The sequence below is a fragment of the Geotrypetes seraphini genome, chromosome 15 (assembly GCF_902459505.1).
Source record: "Geotrypetes seraphini chromosome 15, aGeoSer1.1, whole genome shotgun sequence".
Lineage (NCBI taxonomy): Eukaryota > Metazoa > Chordata > Amphibia > Gymnophiona > Dermophiidae > Geotrypetes > Geotrypetes seraphini.
In genome coordinates, this window is record NC_047098.1 from 3,109,542 (window position 1) to 3,126,690 (window position 17,149).

At 44.1% G+C, this 17,149-nt stretch overlaps 1 protein-coding gene across 1 annotated transcript in view; it reads right to left on the reverse strand.

Annotated features, from left to right (window-relative positions):
• KIF17 (kinesin family member 17) overlaps window positions 1–17,149 on the reverse strand; it is a 36,813-nt gene that overhangs the window by 1,001 nt on the left and 18,663 nt on the right. Inside the window, 7 exon segments of the mRNA XM_033921179.1 lie at window positions 1,623–1,740; window positions 5,557–5,621; window positions 9,326–9,584; window positions 11,011–11,242; window positions 11,522–11,661; window positions 12,407–12,447; window positions 14,032–14,176. Coding sequence (XP_033777070.1) covers window positions 1,623–1,740; window positions 5,557–5,621; window positions 9,326–9,584; window positions 11,011–11,242; window positions 11,522–11,661; window positions 12,407–12,447; window positions 14,032–14,176 — 1,000 coding nt within the window.

Genomic DNA, 17,149 nt, shown 5'->3' on the forward strand with positions numbered 1-17,149 from the left:
CATTCTCTGGCAATGAATTCCAGAGTTTAATTACACACAGCCTAATATTAAGTGGGTTTTTTCCATAGATTTACCCTTCATACAACCATCCTTTACCAAAACATTATGATAACACCTGATTTGCAAGTTTGCAGCAAATTTTAATAAGTAGAATGTCTTATTATTAATATTAGACTTTGAGCACAATTGTTTTGAGTTGGAGCAGGTTTTCCCAATGAAAGAGAAACTAAATATTCACCTTTGTAATGGGAAAGTATATGAAGCTGAAACATAGGTGAGTTTCATATCCGAGGGTTCTCCAATTTTCATATACCTTCACTATTTTAGATTTAAATCATTTATTTGTGACCATTTTTGGCTTATGTTACCAGTAGTATAAGGTTTTGTAGTGCATGGCTCCACATATATTCATATCCCAAAAGTAGCGTTGAAAGCATGTTGTTTCAGACACTGTGGCCAACATTTAAAAAAACCCGCTCGCCACCAGTCCCTGTCCTTGCTATATAGTCTGTCCAATGACACAGAAGCCTGCAATGTTGTTCCCTGCTTCAGGGGCTTCCTCCCATCAGCCCTGGCTGCAATTAACTTTAGAAGATGTTGTTCTCCTCCCCTTGACTGCTAATGTAGGGAGACCGTACTTACTCAGAGTAAGACCTATTAAGAAATGTTCTTGCATGATCCTTAGTTTAGAAGGATTTCCATGTAGATTGCCACGCCATACCACACATAGACCACAAGGAGGCAACTCCGTTTTACAAGGGTCTGATACTGAAAACTGAAGTTTGGCAGTGTACTGAAGGAACACAGTCTATCACTGCCATTTTTTCCCAGATGCGTTCTTTTTCAAGTTGGAAAATTTGTAGGTATTTGCACCTGGCCAACCTCTCTGATCACCCCTGTGGCATGAGATCTTCTCCGCTGAACCCCCTTCCCCCCCAGGCTCTTACTTGGCAGCTAGTACCACATGATTACCACTAGAGGTCATGAGCACAATTCTGGAACTGAGCGCCACCATAAGCAGGAGCAACTGGGGATCACTCCTGCTCCCACTGGACCAGCAGGGGCCCCTTGAGAGCCAGAGATGGGTGGCGGATTAGATACCAGGTGGTAATTGAGGGAAGGGGATCTTTTATCAGGGGTCAGGTAGGGGATCTCATGCTGGGTGGGATAATCGAGGGGAGTATCTTGATATCAGGGGAATGAGGAATGATGCTGGGGAGTGTCAAGGATTGAGGGGGATGGATGCTGTCATAAGTACTGATTTTAAAAAGCTGCTCCCATTCATACCTGGGGGAAAGCTAACTCCCCCCTAGCAGCTTTATAAAATTGCTGCTCCTGTGAGATGTGGAGACATATCATGCAGTCCTACATATCCTTACATGTAGTTTACAAGAGGCTCTGTGCTTGGCAGTGCCTTTGTGAAATGCAGTGGGAATTTCCCATGCCTTGATCTGGGTGTCTTAATTCCCCTCTTCACGTCCTGCAGTATAATAATCATCCTAGCAGCATAACCTTTCTTGTGATAAGAGCGTCATAGATTTAATGATTCTCACAGCCGAGCAAAGAGAACAGTGAAGCCCCAACACCTCACCCCTCCATACATACAGAAAATTGAGAGTTACCAAGGCTGCGCATGGGGTCTGTACTCAGAAGCTGACTGGCCCTTTTGGGGGTAAAATAGCTGCTTGCAATGGTTTCACTCTTGCTTCTCTCCAGCATCTGTTTGTAGCGATCTTCCTCCTAAAAAAGTAAGAACTGCTGTTAGATAGACTGCCTTCAGGCTTAAGAGGGGAACCATTGAGGCATTGGCTTGGGGTATCCAATCTTAGGGGCACTGAAACTCCTTCCCAGAAGCATGAGTGCCTTCATTCTGGTAATAAAAAATAGAAAAGAAACACCCACCGTGTTTTATATTATTTTTGAACCATGTGGTCAGACAATTATTCAGCTTCCTTCTGCTAATGCCAGCAGGGGAAACAAACACTTCCAGTTTCTAGTGTAAAGCAGGAAGTGCATAGTGGTGGGAGCAAAGGAACCCACTCCTGCCCCTGCAAAAGATTAATCCAGGGCAGAGGAGGGGGGATGAAGGAACCTGGGACTGAAAATGGCCTAATTCGGGGGGGGGGGGGGGGAATGGTCTGGGAAGTGACACCTGAAGGAGGCTTTTTTTATTACGTTTTTAAGAATAGAAATTCTTATAGAAATAGTGATTTTACATACAATATATAGGAAAGGTTTAAAAAAACAAAAACAACAACTATTAATTTTATGGCTGAGGGAGATGAGATTGAGGTCTACAAACTCTTTAGTGGTGTAGAACAGGTAAAAATGAACTGATTTTTTACTCTTTCAAAAAGGAGAAAAGGGTTTTGATAGTGTGCTCAGAGAGGAAAGAAACAACAGGTTTTGGTGGTCTGTTGGATTTGTGCAGAGAAAGAGAGAGGAGAGTCAGGGATGACCCCAAGGTTGGGAGCATGTAAGTATTATCCACTGGGATAGAGGAGAAGTAGGTTTAGGTGGAAAGAGAAGTAGCTTAGTCTTGGACAAGTTCAGTTTTAAGGGAATGGGGGACTTGTGTTCCGCCTTTTCTGGCTTTGGCATTTCAAAGCTTACATTCAAAGTGGCAGGCACTGGAGGATTAAGGGCTAGATTCACTAACCTGCTAAAAAATCGGAGCAACCCATTTCCGATTCGGGCAGTACACGATCGGTTTGCTTAGTGAATCTAGCCCTAAGTGAGTTTCCCAGAATTTGGTCTCATAACCTCTGGGTGCAGAGGCAACAGGTCATTCCCCTAAGTGGTGGGAAATGCAGTACCTTTAAGTTTCAAGTTTAATTAAAATTTCTTAAGACAGGGGGCGACAAAGACTTTTGGAGACATAAAACCATAACGAGTGGAAACAAGAGGATAACGGACAGGAACTAAAATTTTAAAGATTAAAGATAACAATTTAGGGGAAAAGCAGTAGGAGGGGAAGTAGAAATAAAATCATTCTAGGTCGCCCTTAAAAGGGCAGTTAAATCTCAAAGGCAGCAGTTAAAAAAATGTCTTTAGCTTTGTCTTGAATTGATTAAGAATTGATTCTTCGCGTAAATAAGCTGAGATACTATTCCAAAGCACATAAGACCATAGGTCCATCATGCCCAGCAGTCCACTCCCGTGGCGGCCCCCCAGGTCAATGACCTATAGTGATCTATGACTCTAAAACATTTTGTACTGTATATTAACCCTCTAATTGTACCCCTGGATCCCCTTTTCCTTCAGGAAGTCATCCAATCCCTTTTTGAAACCCAAAATCGTACTCTGCTCCACCACCTCCTCTGGAAGCGCATTCCAGGTGTCCACCACCCTCTGGGTGAAGAAGAACTTCCTAGCATTTGTTCTGAATCTGTCTCCCTTCAATTTTTTTGAGTGCCCTCTAGTTTTTGTTGCCCCTGCCAGTCTGAAGAATCTGTCCCTCTCTACCTTCTCTCTACCCTTCATGATCTTGTAAGTTTCTATCATGTCCCCTCTAAGTCTCCGCTTTTCCAGGGAAAAGAGCCCCAGCTTCTCCAGCCTCTCAACATATGGAAGGTTCTCCATGCCCTTTATCATTTTTGTTGCTCTTCTCTGGAACCTCTTGAGTATCGCCATATCTTTCTTTAGGTAGAGTGACCAGTACTGAACGCAGTACTCCAGATGCGGTTGCACCATCGCCATACAGCGGGAGGATAACTTATTTGGTTCTGGTAGCGATACCTTTTTTGATAATGCCCAACATTCTGTTCGCCTTTTTTGAGGCAGCTGCGCATTGTGCCGCTGGTTTCATTGTTCTATCCACCAAAACCCCCAAGTCCTTTTCTAGGTTGCTTTCCTCCAATATTATCCCCCCCATCGTGTAACTGTACATCAAGGTTCCCTTTCCCTATGTGCATAACTTTGCATTTCTCTACATTGAAGCTCATCTGCCATTTATTTGCCCACTCACTCAGTTTGTTCAGGTCTCTTTGAAGTTCTTTACATTCCTCTACAGATCTAACCTTGCCAGAGAGTTTTGTGTCATCTGCGAATTTTATAATTTCGCACGTTGTCCCTGTTTCCAAATCATTAATAAATATATTGAATAGCAGTGGTCCCAGCACTGACCCTTGTGGAACGCAACTCGTGACCCCTTTCCAGTCAGAATAGTGTCCCTTTATTCCTATCCTCTGTTTCCTGTTCGCCAGCCAGTTTCTGATCCATCGGTGTATGTCCCCTTCCACCCCGTGGTTCCACAGTTTCCTTAGTAGGCACTCGTGAGGTACTTTGTCGAAGGCTTTCTGGAAGTCCAGGTATACTATGATTGCATTGTGTTTATGTACTTTAGTGACGGAACAGAGAGAAGATTTTGGGCTGATGATCGAAGGGTCTTAGAAGGGTTATATGAGATGAGAAGATTATTAATGAATTCTGGTTGGTTATTTTGTCGGATTTTGAAAGTTAACAAAAGTATTTTATAGGTGATTCTATGTTCTGGTAACCAGTGAGCTTTATGTAAAAGGGGAGTAACATGGTCATGTTTTTTTGCATTAAATATGATTTTTCTGTACTATCTGAAGTCTTCCGATTTCTTTTTTTGTTATGCCTTTGTAAAGGCCATTGTGATAATCTATACAAGAGATCGCAAGGGAGTGAATCAAAATGTTCAAAGAGGCTGGTTCTAGCAATTTGGATTGGGCTTTGATCATGCGCAGCCGGTACAAGCAACCAACGCTGGACCACTGTACTAATATGAAGGTGATAACAAATAGGAGGAAATATTTTTTCATTCAATGACTAGTTAAGCTCTGGAACTCATGGGCAGAGGTTATGGTAACAGTGGTTAACGTAGCTGGGTTTAAAAAGGGATTAGACAAGTTCTTGGAGGAAAAGTCCATAGTCTGCTATTGAGACACTGCTTGCCCTGGATCAGTAGCATAGCATGTTGCTACATTTTTTGCCAGGTACTTGCGACCTGGATTAGAAACAGGCTTCTGGGATAGATGGACCATTGGTCTGACCCAGTAGGGCTAGTCTTATGTCTAGTATGTTGCGATGATAAGATGTAATAAACGTCTGGATGATGCATGATAAGAAGGAGATCCAGAATGCAGTGTTTTATAGGTAATATGGTAACAGTAAGCCAGTGTTCAGATAGTAAGAAAAGGGTCACATGGTTACATTGACATGATTTAGCTCAGTTTTGGACAAGATGATCTTGAGTCCTTGGAGAAGAAAATTACAGTAGTCAAGATGTGAAATAATTAGACTAGCAGAGAGAGAGAGAGAGAAAGATGCCACACTGGGTGTATTCATTTAGGGTCTTAATAATATTAACCAAGGATTTGAATTGTTTCAGCTGTTCCTGAGATGATAGAGGGAGAGTTCAGATGTCCGTTTATTAGAAGAAAGACAGTCTGCAATTTGTGTAAATTTAAGACGATTCATTTCTGCTGGATTGTTATGAAGAATGAAGTGAGGTCAAGAGACTGAGAGGGGTTTGCAGATCTCAGAATGCCACAGAAAACCACAGAGACAAAATCATGAAAAGACACCTACCTCTGCCTGCTCCTCACACTCCAAGGCAGACATCTTCCTGCTGGTCTTGTTATGCCCCGGTACAGCTGGTAACACAAAGAGGACAAGGTCAATATTAACAGGAGGTGTGCTGGCCTACTAACCTAGTTTCCTACTAGAGAACTGCTCGGTTCACAAGCAAGAGTGGCCTATTGGCCATGTGTTTTGACAGCGGGGACTTTCTTGGGTGTCTGTACAATGAAGTGTACCCATATAAATGTTTCTGGTAGTGTTCTATCAGGCTGCATTTGTCTGGGGCCCTAAACCCAGTCATTAACCAATAGGAAATGGTTATAATTGGCTTCCAGCACATGAAACCCCCAGATCAGAAATGTTTAGATAGGTCAAGTGGATGTGCACTTATTAAAAATCAGGCAGGTTAGAAACTGACCCTTGCTGGTCTTCTACTAATAAGGGGCAGCGTAAGAGCAATTCTCACCAGCATGAGATCCTTATAGGCATATACAGAAAGAGTAATATTCAAAAGTCACAGTCTGAATACTGCTTGCCACAAGGATCACATGGCTTATCCAGTCGGCCCATCCTTTCCACCTATTCTCCCTTCCTCTTCCAATGTACTTGTCCTAAGCTTTCTTGAATTCAGGTACAGTCTTCATCTCCATTAGCTTCCACCGAGAGACCATTCCACATATTCAGCACCCGTTCTGTGAAGAAGTATTTCCTCAGGTTACCCTCAAAAGGGAGGGGAGTTATCAAGTTGCATCAGGGCTCTGTTGCATTATTTGCCTCTTAATGTGTGTTAAAGGGCAATAACAAGTCATCACAAGCTGCATAGTAATGAGATGCAAAATATGCAAATACATGTGACGCATCTCATTCTAAAACATGATTTGCAGTGAATACTGCAAGTTTCATTATAGCTGGAAAAATAACCCTGGGTGCTATCCCCCCCCAATCAGATCCCTCCCCTCCCCAGGGCAACCAAAATAGTCTTATGGCTAGGGTCATGTTTCCTTAAACATGATAGAAACATAGAAACATGACGGCAGATAAAGGCCAAATGGCCCATCCGCAGCATCCACTATCTCCTGTCCCTATTGGCTAAGGCTCTTAACATTTGCATCTCCTCTTCCTATAGGCTAAGGCTCTTTACACCTGCATTGTGAGGTCATAGAGCTTTATGGTTATAGGAACATGATGGCAGATAAAGGCCAAATGGCCCATCCAGTCTGCCCATCCACAGCATCCACTATTTCCTCCTCTCCCTATTGGCTAAGGCTCTTAACATTTGCATCTCCTCTTCCTATAGGCTAACGCTCTTTACACCTGCATTGTGAGGTCATAGAACTTTATGGTTAGAGAAACATGATGGCAGATAAAAACCAAATGGCCCATCCAGTCTGCCCATCCACAGTAGCCATTATCTCTTCCTCTCTCTAAGAGATCCCATGCGCTTTCTTGAACTCAGACACAGTCTGTTTCCACCACCTCTTCCGAGAGACTGTTCCACGCATCTACCAGCCTTTCTGTAAAAAAGTATTTCCTCAGATTACTCCTAAGCCCATCACCTCTCAACTTCATCCTGTGCCTTCTCATTCCGGAGCTTCCTTTCAAATGAAAGAGACGCATCCCATGAGCATTTACATCATGTAGGTATTTAAATGTCTCCATCATATCTCCCCTCTCCTGCCTTTCCTCCAAAGTATACAAATTGAGATCTTTAAGTCTGCCTCATACGCCTTATGACGAAGACCACACACCATTTTAATAGCCTTTTTTTTGCCGTAGTACTGTAAGACTACAACTAAGGGCACCATTTTGAGAGATGGCACTGGCAAGGAACCCATTAGACCATCAGGTCCCTGGGGGTGGGGACAGGGATTCTAACTGGGAGGGGACATGGGGATGTAATCAGTAAAGGGAGGGAGGAACAAGCAGCACCACAGCCTCTTTAAGATACAGCTTGAGAGAATCAGGCCACGGCTTTGCAATAAAACCTTGATAACTTCCCCTCTTAGTGTTTTATGCAGGTCCCAACTGAATATCAACGAGGACCCGCAGCTAAAATATGTCTGCTTCTATACCTGGATATTGAATGCTAGTTGCCTGGACATGGCCCGGCCTTATCTGAGGGTAATTTAGCCAGCAAAGCTCAGAGTTGGCTGAATTTTGACTGGTATGTTCTTTTGTCTTACTTTTATTATTACGATTGTTTTAAATGACGCTCATTTTATCGTACGTTGATGTTAATTTTATTGTAAGCCGCTTAGTTACTCTGTGATTTGCGGGATATCAAGAAATAATAAAGCTTGAAACTTTATATAAACCCAAGGGATGTACAGGATTTTTATCAGGCGCTCTGCTTCAGGTGAACACTCTCACCTTGTTTGACTTTGGAGGGTCACCACTGCACATGGACTTGTAATCCTGGCAACCACTCATTGGAGTGGGAAAACTGTAAACTAATAACACTGGGGATGCGGAAATAAAGGCCGAAGTAAAGTGAAACACTAAAGGGACCTTTTTACAAAAGCTTAGTGCGTGCTAACAGATATTCGCAACCTCTAAGTGCCACCTGGATACCCAGCATTTAGCACGAAAGGCTCTGAAACAATTACATAGTAAAGGGGTGATTTCTGGGACATCCCAGCAGTGGAGTCATCTAGAAGTAGAGAGATCCTGCATTAAGAACATAAGAAGAGCCTTACTGGATCAGAACAACGGCCCATCTAGCCTAGAAGCCAAGTCACAAATACCTGGCAAAACCCCAAAGAGTAGCAGCATTCCATGCCACCGATCCAGGGAAAGCTGCAGGCGGACTGTTTGGACGGTTGGTAACAGAACCCATGCAGAAGAGGGCAATACTGGGCCTGATGCCTACGAATGGGAGAGCATCTCTGATAGTAGTATAAATAGGCAGACTGGATCTCTCAGATCGTGGGATCTCCGAGAGAGAGAAAGAGACAATGGTTACTGTGGATGGGCAGACTAGATGGGCCATTTGGCCTTTATCTACCATCATGTTTCTATGATCTGACACATTTTTATTTACGGATTGCTGGAAATGCTGTGCCCGATGGGTATTCTCGTTATAAAGAGAGAAAACAGAGATGTGGTAACTCGGTAACATCAGCATGGTGGAGGTTTGAACAGTATCTAAGGGTCTGCTAGTGACCTTTATAGTCAGCTCAACCTTCAGCCCCCCCAATCTTATCATCCCCCAAATAAGAACATAAGAATAGTCACACTGGGTCGGACCAATGGTCTATTTCCAATAGTGGCCAATCCAGGTCAACAAGTACCTGGCAAGACCCAAAGGGTAGCAACATTCTCTGCTACTGATCCTAGGGCAAGCAATGATTAGATCTTTGAATTTACAGGTTCTGCTTTTACAAAATTTGGATTTAAAAAAAAATCAGGTAAGAAATAGTATACATTCTTCATTTTTGGTGTCAGAATTTGACATAGATACACACAGGACAGCCTGAATTGAACTGAATACCGTGAGAAAAGATAGTTCATCCATCTGGTACAGTAAGGAACACCAGGCTGACTATTCTTTCAATACTCACAATTTAATTTCACTTTTTCTTGGGTACAAGCCTGATTTTTAAAGTTCTTTTGGGATAATTTTGGGGTTTTCTCATATTTCAGCATTAAAGCAGGGGTCCTGTTTGCTCTGTACCCAGTTTAGAATCCATTGTTGATTAGGACGCGACTGTGCACAGGTGAAGGTCATTACTTAGAGGAAGCAATGCTGCGATGCTGGTGGTGATGCCCTGCTTCTCACCCATGGGGAGGCTGGTTTTCTGTAGCATGGACTCAGGGATCTTCCAAGAGCCGACGTCCTCATCCCAGGTGGCTTCGGACCTGATCCTGTCTAGGTTGCTGTAGTTACAGTCACGACGGATTAGGGGTTGGATGTTGTCCAGGAGCTGCTGGCAGAGTAAGAAGTCTCTTTCCTGCCGGCGGATGGTGCTCAGGTAATCCTTTCTCTCTCGTTCAAACTCATGGTGGAGGTCCTGGATCTCTAGCTCTGCAGCTCTCAGCTGAAAGACAGTGAGAAAAGGGTTAATACTGAACTCCTGGAAGGAAGAGGAGGGCAGCAGGCATTATAGACTAGGAACCTGAGGCACTTTCTGATTAAGTGTCCTATACACCAAGCCAGCAGTGGGGACTTTTCTCTAAGTTGTTATGGGATAGTCAGAAGCTGTTCAGTAGAGAGAGATGCAATGGAGCAAACCCAGGGCCAGCCAGTCTGCTATGGAATCAGTGATGCCTGCACAACTACAAGCTTGAAATTAGCAATAGCAAGAAAAAAAAAAAGCTTTGAATAGATTAATAGGTAGAACTCAGAGGTCAAAACATTTAGACCACCTGCTCCACCCATTTGTCGGTCTAGGACTTTGCATTTTTAAACAATCTAAAAACACTATTGCCTGATATTTATGAACTGCCTTTTCAGGAAGAGATTCACCCAAAACAGTTCCCAGTTCCCTATCTGAGCAGCCTTAACTGTGAAGGGGTCTTTCCCTACTGCTGATATAGGTGTCCTTACCCCAACAATTTTAACTCAATTCTTATTATACATTTGCTTGTTTGCAGAGATAGAGGAGTTGCCTGTATTCATTCATGCCACCTAGCTGACAAAACTCTCTGGGGGAGAACAGTGGGTTCTGGATTGTTATTATTTCATGTCACATTATTTTGTAAGCTGCTTCAAGTCTATGGAAAAAGCATTTTGTGAAGCTAATTAATACAAAAGTATCCTTCTCTGTAAGCTGAAGTCCCTAAATACTTCTTGTTAAATGTTTAGTTTGATATTCAGTGGGGCAACATTTGGTTAAAGTTATCCAGAGAGCTTTAACTGGATATTTATTTGAAACTTTTTAAGTATCTTATATTACAGTCAGTAGATGAGTCCATCTGCTGAATAAATTTAGCCAAAAGACTTGAAACAGCTACTCGGTTAACATAAACCTATGCTCCTAAGTGGGTAGATTTTCTCTGCCCATCTCTTTATCCGGTCAGCGTGGGATCCTGGAGAAACCATGTGTGAACATTACACTCCTACTTTCTTGTAGAAGCATAAGAACAAAGGAATAGCCTTACTGGGTCATCAAGCCCAGTAGCCCGTTCTCATGGTGGCCAATCCAGGGCCCTACCTAGTACCTGGCCAAAACCCAAAGAGTAGCAACATTCCATGCTACCGATCCAGGGCAAGCAGAGGCTTCCCCCAAGAATGTGGGAAACCATTTTTAATGGTCTGGGAGAGTTATATAAGGTAAAGGGGATAGAACTTGATCTCCTACTTTTTACCCAATCAAAGCAGTTTACGGGGGGTAATGAAGGGTTAAGTGTCTTGCCCAGTGGGAATCAAACTCACAAGCTCTAACTACTAGGCCACTCCTATTCTCGAGCAGGGTGGTAGCTGGGTAATGAGCCCCGGGTCCAGGGAGACAGTCGCAGTTTTACCTTTCTCTGCATCTTTTCCAGCAACTTGTTCTTGACCTGCAGCTCTTCTTGGATGGACTCGTAGACATTAAGCAAGATCCGGTCAGCACTTTCCTCGTCACTGCTCTGCAGCGCGACCATCAACTGCTTCTTCCTCTCATCTGCAAACCTCCTGCGGCGCTTAACCTTCTCCTTCAGGTCCTTATTCTTGGCCTGCTCACCTCCAACCATTGCCTGTTCCAGCATTTGCAGCCTAGAAAGCAGAAGGTCACATGGCTGTAAAGACCAGACTCTGGGTGAGAACTCCTGTACATTTTGACATTTAGAGACGGTCCCTGCTCCAAAGAGCTTACAATCTATGCTTCCCAATTCACCCCTAATTATTTGAAAGGACCGATGCTTATTTTTGACCCCTTGTAGGACTTATTGGCCTGACATTGCATTTCTCATCCCTGACCCCCTGCAAAGCTAATGTATAAGTAATGCAGCGCACTTCGCCCTGACAGACAATGCTGCGGAACTTGCTCCCAACCTGGCTAGCACTTGCCGCTGCTCTGCAGAGATGCTGGCCTCCTCAGTGTCCAGGGGTGCAGTAGCAGCAACGCCCAGGGCCACGGAGGTAGATTCTGGTCCCGAGACTCCCTTCGTTGTCTGAAGCTGAGCAGCATCTGACTGACAGGAGAAAAAAAAAAAGAGGAGACGCGGTTTGGATGTAATCATTGCAACCCATGAAAATCTCTTCACTCCCATCCCAGAAAATACAGCGGTACCCAGTATTGCCTACAGTATTCATGTGATGAGATTCCATTTTCTCCTCTCCTCATGCCACCCAGTGGCCCATTCATCAAAGCCATAGCCCTCAACCAGGAGCTCCCTAACCTGCTATGTGTGCAGCCTAGGTCTGGCCATTATGTGTCCTTGTTGTGCAGTGTTAAGTGTCCTTAACCCCCTCCCCCCCAAGACTGTGAAGGCAGCCCTACCTGACCAAGGTGCAGGAGCTGAGTTTGCAACTCAAACCCAGTTCAATAATACGGCATCATGCAGAACCACTAGTAACATCTGAGACATCTTCTTTATATTATCAAGTACTTAATTACCATTCACCAACCTCAGATAGCGCTGTGCATAGCAGCCGCAGTATACAAAAATAGTAGTTCATTTAGGGATTTTCAGATTGCCACCCGAGTAATATAACTTTGTGGTGGTGGAGATCCTCATTAATCCTGTCTTAGCATTTAAGTCTTTAAATGTGCACCAAAAATAGAATTTAATGATTTAGCTTTCTATGCGGTTTATCCCCTTGCCGACGCGTTTCACTTAAACTTTATCAAGGATGCATTGCCTAACTGTTTCTGTCAGTAGGTAGTATGTAGGCATTTCGACAGCCAGTAAAATGTACTCTCACTTCTCACTTTACCTTTCCTGACACCCCAGGAGCCTTTGGAGTTTCAACCACATCTGTAACAATAGACACAAACGAAAAACAAGCTGTGTTCAGGATGAAAACATGAGCATTACAAAATGCAATCTCACTTAGAAAAACCCCATTGAATCTGTTTTCTAAAAGGCATTTTGCACAGTATTCTAACTTATTTAAGGATGCTTTTAGATCGGTGCATGTTATTGCAACAAAGTGCAAATGGATAATTTGTGATACGATTTTTGTTTTCAGATTTTTATATTGTATTTTAGACAGTAAATTCTTATGCTTATTTGATTATGTATGTTGTTACTTGGAACTTAAATTCCAGTGGCAATGATTCAAACTGGAGTATTTTAGGAAAGTAGGTTCCACGGTCTATACTGCTCACCTGAATTTAGGGATGTGCAGGCAGGAAGAAAATTGCTCTGCTCCTTCCTCCACCATCCATACTTTGCAAGGATTTTCAACCCAGTCCTTGGGACACATCCATTCCAGTTTTCAGGATACCCACAATGAATATGCATGAGATCTATTTGCATGCACTGCTTTCAATGCATATTCATTGGGGAAATCCTGAAAACCCAACTGGAAAATGGCTCTCGACCGGAGTTCCCTACCCCTGATCTAATTCCTAAGCTCCAGCAGGTTTGTGTCACTCCTTGTCTATAGTTCATATTACAGAATGACACAGTGGCAGTTACCCGCAGCTAGCCGCGAGTAACCCGCTGAAACGGTGGGGAGGGGAAGTGTTCACTGCAGGCACGGGGACAAGGCCATCCACCGCCCCATGGAGTGGTGAATGGCCTTGTCCCCACAGTTAAGGGAGGGAAGGTGCGCGGTCACCGATTGCACGCAGCCCCCCTCCCTCCCTACGGTCAAATCTATCTCCCTCCCTTCCTTCCCCTTACCTTTGTGGCGCTTTAGAAAAAAAACTTACTGAAGCTGGTGAAGCCTGCCCGCCTGCATTCGCATGTGTATGGGCGGAAGCTTTTCCTCTGACGCAACTTCCAGTTCAGTAAGTTTCTTTACTAAAGCGCCTCAAAGGTAAGGGGGAGGGACATAGATTTGGCCATAGGGAAGGAGGGGGCTGCGCACGATCGGTGACCGCGCACCTTCCCTCCCTTAAGTTTCTTTACTAATGCGCCGCAAAGGTAAGGGGGAGGGAGGGAGATTCTCAGGCCACTGAAGGGCGGTGAGGTGGCAAGAGGGAAGGGTGGATGCTACGGGGACGGGGCAGTGAAGGGGTCGGCAGAGATGGGGGCGGCGAAGGGGCCGGCAGGGACGGGGCGGTGAAGGGGACATATTTTTTTCCCTGTGTCATTCTCTAGTTCCTATATTGTAACTCATGTATTGATGTACTAATTGCATTTGCCATGTTTTTTTGGTGATTTTATTTTCTATGTTGTCTTGTAAACCGCATAGAATTGTAGGATATGCAGAATAAAAAATTTTAAATAAATAAATGTTCATATTTCCATCAAAGCTGCTCATGTAAAACACTCTGAACTGACGTCATAGTCATTTTTTAGCGGTATAAAAGCTTTAAATAAACAATCACTTACTGATGATTTCCCCCTCAACCCTGAAGAGAACAAAGTGAGCCCCAGCCTCACACTGACCTCTTCTCTTCAGATTTTCTTCCAGAGTGGCCAGCTGCAGATCATAGGAGAGGCGCAATGCACTGATGTTCTCCTCCAGCTGAACGCGGGATCTCTGCTCCGCTTCATAGTCTGCCTGTAGCCTGGCAAACCTCTCCTCGTACTCCTGTGAGGAAAGGAAACAAACCCTCACACTGCTGCTTGAGTTAATTCCCAAAGCAGAGCTCACTGAGGCAGGTGGCCCTTTATAGACTAGTCAGTGTATTGAGGACCAGACTAGAGACCACTTTGCCTCTGTCAGATCTTTTAGATTAGACAAGTGTTCTTCAGTGCAAGGCTTGGGGGCCAATAGTGGCCCTTATCCTCATTCTGCCTCGTTACTTAAGCTCAGGACAGAAAGAGGGAAGTGGATGGTAAAAGGACAATAGACAAAGACAATGCATTTAGAAATGCTCAAGTCCTTGACAGTTGAGTTATTTTATTTGATATAACACAATTTTTAACAAAAAAAGTTAAGTCATTGGGTTTAAAATTAGGATATCGCCAATGGAAAGTCTGAAGATGAGTTGGAAGCAATGGATGATATCGACACACACTGATCAACAGTGTCAAGGCCCCATAGAGGAAGATATTTGGAGGCTCTCCTTTACCTAGCTTGGCTCCAGAGTGGCCTCAACTTAAAAATTAGAGAAGACCACAGCAGGAAACCACTGTGGATGAAGTTAAGAGGTGATGGGTTCCAGAGTCATCTAAGGAAAGGGTGGTAGATGCTTGGAACAGTCTCCTGAAGAGGTGGTGGAGACAGAGACTGTCTGAATTCAAGAAGGATCTCTCAGAGAGAAGGAGAGATAATGGCTACTGCGGATGGGCAGACTGGACGGGCTGTTATAAAATGATCCCCATGAAGGTGAAAGTACTCTTTATCACACAGACTTTGGCTTTTCACAATGAAAATGTGTGTTTAGTTTCGCTTTGGGAAATGGTTGACATACTGGATATTCTTGAATATAAACCAAGATACCATTTTTACCGCCTCATTTTTACGGAAGAAATAGAAATTGAAGGTTTATGTTCGACCATTCCTCCCCTACATCGCCCTCTGGTGACAGGCATTCCTACCCACCTTCCCTCCCTGTGGTGTCCTTCCACCCCCACCTCACTGCACCAGCAGTTCCTTCGCCATCAGGCTTCTCCCTTGACCCAGCAATTTCCCCATCATCAGCGTTCTTCTCCCCACCCTGTAGAGTGATGACCCACCCCCTCCCAGACCCAGCAGCAAGTCCCCCCCAGGCCTACCGTGCTTCCATAGTGGTCTAGCGGGATGCTGGGGAAGGATGGCATTTTTCCCTATCTCCTCTCTCCAGGTGGCCACCACTCTCTGTTTTCTCTTTTTTTGTGGATTGACCAACTTCCTGTCCTGTCATTTAAGTTCCTTTCCTAGTTGTGTTTTACTCTGTCAGACAAAGCAGCATAGTAAATTTGAAATAAATAAATCTCCTCTTCCCTTTTCTGCCCCCCCCTGCTCCCTTTCCATTCCCAGTCCCCATGTGTCTAGCATCTCCTCTTCTCTACTCCCCCCCCTTTCCAGTTATCCTCACTAGAAAAATTTAAAAGCTCTTTAAAAAGTTACTTGTATAGGGACGCATTTGAGACATAGAAAGCATCATTCATCTGTCATTAATGCATATGCTCTAATATCTAATTTTAATCAGACTTTACGTATAGGTCGCAATCTTCTTTACCTTCTTCTCTAGGCTTAGCCTTGCTTTCAAGATTATTTTTATTACCCTCCAGTTGTTTTTCCCCTAAATGTATCTCTATTTTCTATAAAGATTGTAGTTCACCCTCCTTCCCTTTTGTACGTATACACCGTGGGGCTCATAATCGAAAGAGAAAAACGTCCAAAAACCAGCCTAAGTCGGCACTTGGACGAACATTTCCCAAATATGTCCAAGTGCCGATAATAAAAACGGGTTTTGGGGATGTATTTCTAAACGACCTAGGCCTTCATAGTGCCGCTGAATGACCAAAGCTAAACAGGCCATTTCAGGAGGAGTGTCGAGGGTGGGAGTTATACATTATACAGCCCAGGATCGACGGAACCACCTAAAGTCACCAGATAAGCACTGCAAACACATAAAACAGACCCCCACACACTACCCCAGTGATCTCTGACTCCCCCCCTCACCCCCATAAAAATATTAATCACACCTTTAAAATTCAGCCTCCAGACCATCATCACCTGGCTGCCTGGCATAGGAAAGCCTAGTCGTCCAGCCCAGAGGCAGCTTGTCATCTTAAGAGTGGGTTAGCGACTCATGGAGAGGAGGACCCATGCCCATAAGCCCCTGTAATCACTGCATTGATAATGAAACATGTGCACTCCCCTATATACCCCCAAAACCCTTTTGTACTGGCATATAAGTGGCTCCTGCAGCCATAAGGGCTATTGGGGTGGTAGATAAGTGGGTCTAGGGGATTCTGGAGGTGGTTTGGGGGGCTCTCCGTGACCTATAAGGGAGCTGTAGTGAGGAGAAGACATGGCACCCTTTTTGTGAAGTTCACAGCAGTGCCCTGTAAAGTACCCCACTATTTAGGTGGCATGTCTGGGTGTTCAGTCCATCACTTTGCAGACCCCTCCCACGTCCAACAGGGCTTGTTCTAGGCGTTTTGGACTTGGATGAAAAGTTAGTCGAAAATGTGGTATAAAGATGGACGATTTAGCGACTTGGACGATCAGATCTGCAGGACGTATAATTAGACGATTTTCGAAAGTAAAACAGTTTTGGACGTATTTTTCGAAAATGTGTCCTAGGCTGTTTTTTTTACTTTGGATGATTTGCGAGTTGGACGTAAACTGACTTAGACGTCCCTTTCGATTATGACCCTCGGTATGTTTATTTGTATAAAGTTGTTTTATTGTTTGTCTCTTAATTTTAAACTGACATTGAAACTTATGCTGCATCTCATCCATCTCTCCTTCCAGGTGTCCAGCGTCTTCCCTTTATTTTCTGTCCACCTCCCTTCTGCCATCCTGGCCACTCTCACCCTACCTCAATGCCATGCTGCACTTGCCACAGTCCATTCTGTCGCCAATTCCACCCTACCACGTACCCACCTGCGTTCCCTCTGGCATGGT